Below are 6,715 nucleotides of genomic sequence, written 5' to 3'. Positions count from 1 at the left end.
CTGATCTGTCAGGAAAATTTACGGACACTTATACGGTCCGTATAAGTGATCGTGAAATATCCCCTTTAACCACTCGATTCTGTTCTCATTATACGGCACATTATACGGGTCGTATAATTTTATACGGTCCGTATAAGTGACAGTAAAATGACCTCTTCAACATCTCGCCTCTGTGACTATTATACGGCACATTATACGGGTCGTATAACTTTATACAGTCCGTATAAGTGACCGTAATCTCACCAATGAGGACTTTACTGTGACAATTCTGTGGACCATTATACGGACCGTATAATAGACCGTATAACTCATCTTTTCACTGATCTTGTTCTCGTCATTTCGTTTGATCTCCAACCCTTAGGGAACCTTCTTAGCACTTGTTTATCACCTCATTAATAATCTAAGGGACGTTATAACTCTTCTCCAAAACATTATTAAGTCATCACTAACTCGTTACTCGTAATTCCTTTTCGATACCTATCGTATGCCTTGCCTTCTCTTGGCAAATTTCCTTCTCTTATCTCGAATGTCTTTGAAATCTTAATTAGGGTCATCAAATGTCATTTCTTACTTATTGAAATACCATACACTCATGCTCTTCCTTAGTCTATTCACTGTGCATCAACGGAAAATTTTTCGAGGTGTAACAGCTGCGATGCAGCATCAACAAAGAAAATGGGCTGCAAAAATGAAGCTACTAAGGGAAGTGAGTGAAGAGGCATATGTTTGGTTGATGAAATTAGAAGTTGAAAAATGGACGCTTTATGCTGATGGAGGAAGGAGATGGGGCATGCTCACAACGAACAGCTCGGAGTCTTTCAATGGACTCCTCAAATCTACTCGAGGACTACCTGTCACCGCAATGGTAAGACTAACTTTCAGGCAGGTCGTGGAGCGATTTGCGAATAAGAAAAGGCAGGCCAAAGCTATATTAGCCGACGAGAGAACATGGATGCCAAAGCCCTACAAAAAGATGGAGCACCATAGAAGAAAGGCAGAGGGTCACCAAATGATGGAGTATGACGTCGTTCAACGAGTGTATGAAGTTAGAACGGGTTATTGCGATGGCAAAGGAGGAAACAAACATATTGTTACTGAGCGTACAAAATCATGCACTTGTGGTAAGCGGCAAACGTACCACATGCCATGTTCTCATGCAGTCAAGTGCTTTGAGAGAATGGCCAAAAATGTAACTGATTATGTGGCGGAGGAATATAAGGTCGTAAAATACCTTAAAGCATATCCCGGCCACTTCCATCCCCTTGGTGATCGAGCTTATTGGCCAGCCGCGCCGTTTTCTATGATTGCGAACAAGAACCATATCGTAAATTGGGAAAAAACAAGCTAACCCGTTATCACAATCAAATGGATGTTAGCGAAAAGACTTACTCTCGCAAGTGCTGGACATGTAAGCAATTTGGGCATGATAAGCGTTCATGTGGGCAAAACTCCCGTGGTGGCAGCACATCTGGAAGTAGAAGAGTATCTAGAACTTGATTTTTTTTAAGTCTATTGTAATTTAATGATGTATTTCGTTGCTAATGGAATGAAATATTTCTCAATTATTATGAACCTCTCGTATTGGAATTATTTTTAAATATTATATTTATTTTTGCACATTCAAAAGGTGCGGATTACACAATACAATAACAAAATAAAAAAAAACCTAATACAATGCAGCGTAATTTTTTCTTTTCTATCTTTCTCGAACCAAAAAAGTACTTTCATAACTTTGGGAGTAAAACAAAAGAGATTAATTAAAATCCTATAAAATATGACACTTAAACCTAAATATAACAAGTTTTCAAACGTATTTCGGAGCACTTTACAACCCCTAAAACGACAATCCAAATGTATATGTATACTTGATGTAATGAGCCGATGTTATTGTGCGCTAAAAAAATATTAAGCTCTATATAAAATATTTATATTCCGGTGTTTTGAAACGTGACTAATCTTCGGTCAAAGTACGAAAAAAACCTTAATTTTGAGTTTGAATTTCAAAGAATAAAGGTTGGGGTTTTTGGTATGGGTTTCACGCACAGATTCTGTACACTTTGGCCCTTTCTGTGCGTGAAGCCTAGTTTGGTTCTTTTTTTTAATGGGTTAGTTTGGTTCCAAATTTTTATCATAATTCACAACACTATTATGGGCCTAATTCATTATATTTTTCACAAATTGTTGAAAGAAAAAATTCCATCTTTCAAAAGTGTTGTGAATTATGATAAAAATTTGGAAAATCATGTAAGTAAAATCTCAACAGATAAAGGGAAAAACAAAAATTATTAAACAATTTAAGGAACGAATCATTTTCTTTATCGGAAAAAACTTTAGTAAGGATCTTGGTTATTTCAATCTACATAGTTAAAGTTGAAATATATAACTAAGATCAATTGAGCTTTTCAAAAAGTACCAATCCAGTAAAAAAAAAAATAAGAATTTTAAATTAATAAAAACATTTGTAGCAATGCATCGGTTTTTCAAACATAAATTAGCTATAGTTTTATATAAGAAACCATTAAAAATATCAATTCAAGATTAGTGTGGTAAATAGTAGAGTTCGAAAGCTCAATTGTGATAATTTTACACATTAGTACTTTGAATATAAAAATTTTTATGATTAGTTCTTTTGATAACAATAGCACATCGCGCGGGTACGGATACTAGTACTAAATAAAACAAGAGGTGAAAGAAGGAGTACTGAGTGTGTTGTAGACTTGTCGTATACTTATTACTTTATCCACACAATTGCGTATTAGTACAATATTGTTTTGAATTTTAATTATTCATATATATATATATGATAGCGTAAAAATAATTGGCGTCATCTCTGGGTTCTTACCAATTATTCTAGATTACTAATTGATTTTATTAAATAAAATTACTTAAAATAATTTACTATGTTCCAATTTATGTGACACTTTTGATTTTTCGATAAGTTTGACCAATATTTTAAAATGTATTTTTTCATCATATTGACATGAGAAAAATTACAACTTATAGAACTTTTCATGTAGCTTTGAATATATAAATTTTAGTTTTAAAATATTACGTAGTTCTAATCCAATTTACTTTCAAATATTAGTCAAATTAAGTCTCAAAAACGAAAAATGTCAGATAAATTGAGATGAAGGGAGTACTTTTAATTTATTTGATTGTGTAAATATTTTTTTGGGCGTCAGTACTGCACAAAACTTAAACCCTATTGTTTGACCACTGTTATTGAGATAATCTATGTTTTTCTTAAAAAAACAATTTAACAGGAAGCGTGTCAAAGTGGAGATGAATAAACTGTTTCATAGATTTTGAACCTCATTTAAAAAATTAAATATTATTTAAATATTATTTCCTTTAAATATTATTTAAATATTATTTCCTTTAATCTATGTAACAAATTTCCTTTAAAAAATTAAATATTATTTTCGAGACGACAAGTATACATAATGTCATTCTATAATTAAATTAACGAGAAGATAAGAATTTTTTTATGAATAATAATTAAAACTCGGATATCTATTTATACGATTAAAAATAACAGGAAATAATAACTTTATAAATATATTTCAATGCAAGTTATACAAAATAATTAATAAAAATAGAAGTATATTCTATAAAAAATTCCTCAAAGATTATCTATTTATATTATAAATGAATTTTAAATTATAATTTAGAATATTTCATTAATGACAACCAAAACAAGTTTATGTATTGACAATAGAGAATAAGAGACGTTTATGTATGGACAATAGAGAATAAGAGAGAAGTGAAACTTAAATATACATATATATATGTAAAAATAATAGGTTATGTGTGTGCGCGCGCACACATGCATATATATACATAATAAATATATACTTAATCCATGTAATATTAAACCATCTATCATAAAAAACAACATTAAATTGACACTAGAATATCAAATCATTCCACAAGAAAGCTGAATTTCTTCTCAGAACCTAATTAGCTAACACATACTCCAACCAGCAATGCTCTCCGCCGAGACAAATTTATCAATCCTCACTTTTTCACCAAACCTGTAAGAAAACCTCAAAACACCTTGAGATTGAGCACAACCCTTGTGCACAGGGCAAGTCATGATAGCACTGCCTCCATTGGGGTATGCATATTCATAAAGCTCCTTCATAGACATATGCACCTCCCCGATGTACCCATCACCGAGATTCCTCTTGCAATATAACTTTATAACAAACATGTCATTAGGGTATTGTATCATTGACTCGGAGATTGTATACTTCATGCTGAAGTTCCATGCCGGATTTATCTCCCCATGTTTGTCCGTTGGGGTCCGTTTTTCGGTGTTCGGATTGCTTCCAACGGAAACCCTAGCATGGACTTTCATCTTGAATAGCTTCCGAACATATTCAAGATCACTTGCTGATATTAATGTTATTTCAAATCTTCTGCACTCCATGTATATTGTAGGTATATTTTTGTGTTTATGAGGGTGTGTATACATAAATATTTAAAATATATATACTAGGTGACACTGATGATTGTGGGGTATAGACAGAAGAGACTTTGATTTTTTCTTTTGGACGGAGGAGACTTTTAAGGAAAAAACGAAGAAATGGCCTACGTCCTCATTAATGTTCATTCCGTTTCAATTTATGTGAACCATTTCATAGTATGAGGGTTAAATTTTATAACTTTGATCATAAAATTTGACATAGATAATTCAAGATTGTAAAAATAAAATTTATATATTTAGAAACTACATGAAAAGTACTATAAGTCTTGATAATTTATAATTCAAATAATTTAGAAAAAATATAAGAAAAATGTGATCAAATAGTCATCTCGTAGACTCCCCAAATAGTAATAGATTCAGATAAATTGAAACAGAGGGAGTATTTCGAGTTCTATTTTGTTTAATAAGTTTGTATTATATCCACCTTTGGGTGTGGGTTGATTAAATAATACTAAATAAAACAAGAGGGGAAAGAAGGAGTACAGAGTGTGTTATAGACTTGTCGTATAGTTATTACCTTATCCACACAATTACGTATTAGTACAATATTGTTTTGATTTTTAATTACTCATATACATTGATAGCGTGAAAATAATATGCGTCATCTCTGGGTTATTACCAATTATTCTACATTACTAATTGATTTTATTAAATAAAGTTACTTACTCTCACTTATTATGTTTCAATTTATGTGACACTTTTGGTTTTTTGAGAAGTTTGACTAATATTTTAAAATGTATTTTTTCAACATATTGACATGATAAAAATTGCAACTTATAGAATTTTTCTTATAGCTTTGAATATATAAATTTTAGTTTTAAAATATTACGTTGATCTAATCCAATTTGCTTTAAAAAATAATACACAAATTAAATTTCGAAAATCGAAAAATGTCACATAAATTGAAATGAAGGGAGTACTTTTAATTTATTTGATCGTGTAAATATTTTTTTGGGCGTCAGTACTACAAAAAACTTAAACTCTATTGTTTGACCACTGTTATTGAGATAATCTATGTTTTTCTTAAAAAAACAATTTAACAGGAAGCGTGTCAAAGTGAATGAAGATAAATAAACTGTTTCATACATTTTGAACCTCATTTAATGTAAAAATGCGTTGAAATGTTGCTTCTGTTATAAAACTATATAATTAGAAATAAACAAGAGAAGCAAACTAAAATAACTTTGTAGAGAGAATGGAGATATTGTATTATCACTTGTTGATGGTGTCCTAAATGAGAGGGTAAAGGTCTCTATTTATAGAAGACTTTTGCCCCTCAATCTTCAACATACAACTTGTGCAAATTGATTTACAATTTGCTACAACTAAGCCACAACTAAGATATAACTAATCTACAACTAAAAAGTACAACTAAGATATAACTTGTTACAACTAAGATACATCTTGCAAGTGCAAGTTGTATTTTATCACTTAATGTGCAAGTAGTATAATTTACACTTAATAATACATCTAAATATCTTGTAACATAGTTCATAACACTCCCCCTTGGATGTTTTATTAATAGATAATGTGTCTCGTTAAAACCTTACTAAAAAAAACCTGTGGGAAAAATTCTAGTGAATTAAAAAGAGTACACATATCTAGTAATACGCATTACTAGCTGTGTCGTTAAAAACCTTACTAGGAAAACCCAATGGGATAAAACCTTGGTTAAGGAAAAAAGAGTACAACATGTATTTCACTCCCCCTGATGGAAACATCAAGTAATGTCTCGGAGATGACGCATTCCACTCTGGTATATCAACTTCTTAAATGTTGAAGTTGGCAATGCCTTAGTGAACAAATCTGCTAAATTATCACTTGACTGAATCTATTGTACGTTGATATCACCATTCTTCTGGAGATCATGTGTGAAGAATAATTTTGGTGAAATATGCTTCGTTTTATCTCTTTTTATGAATCCTCCCCTTAATTGGGCTATGCACCCTGCATTATCTTCATATAAGATCGTAGGTACTTTGTCACATTTTAAATCACATTTTTCTCGAATGAGATGTATCATTGACCTCAGCCACACACATTCTCGGCTTGCTTCATGAATAGCTATTATTTCGGCATGATTTGATGAAATAGCCACAATAGATTGTTTTGTAGATCGCCAAGATATGGCAGTACCCCCATGATACGCCCAAATTACACCTTTAATATCAGGAGTAAGCGGTCGTTGTCAAATATAGAACCCAACAAGGTTGGGGTCGAATCCCA

At 31.6% G+C, this 6,715-nt stretch overlaps 1 protein-coding gene across 1 annotated transcript; it reads right to left on the bottom strand.

Moving 5' to 3' along the window:
- Positions 1-3,964: 3,964 nt before the first annotated feature.
- On the bottom strand, positions 3,965-4,432 carry LOC132628850 (protein SRC2-like). Its single transcript, XM_060344610.1, has one exon. The coding sequence runs from the start codon at positions 4,430-4,432 to the stop codon at positions 3,965-3,967; it is 468 nt and encodes a 155-aa protein (XP_060200593.1).
- Between the last annotated feature and the right edge of the window lie 2,283 nt (positions 4,433-6,715).

Source organism: Lycium barbarum, chromosome 2, assembly GCF_019175385.1.
Source record: "Lycium barbarum isolate Lr01 chromosome 2, ASM1917538v2, whole genome shotgun sequence".
NCBI lineage: Eukaryota > Viridiplantae > Streptophyta > Magnoliopsida > Solanales > Solanaceae > Lycium > Lycium barbarum.
The sequence above is the reverse complement of the archived record's forward strand: the minus strand, read 5'-3'. Positions and strand labels throughout refer to the sequence as shown.

What these genes read in the sequence shown, in the direction of transcription:
- LOC132628850 (XM_060344610.1), bottom strand. Translation starts at nt 4,432, where the DNA reads ATGGAGTGCAGAAGATTTGAAATAACATTAATATCAGCAAGTGATCTT.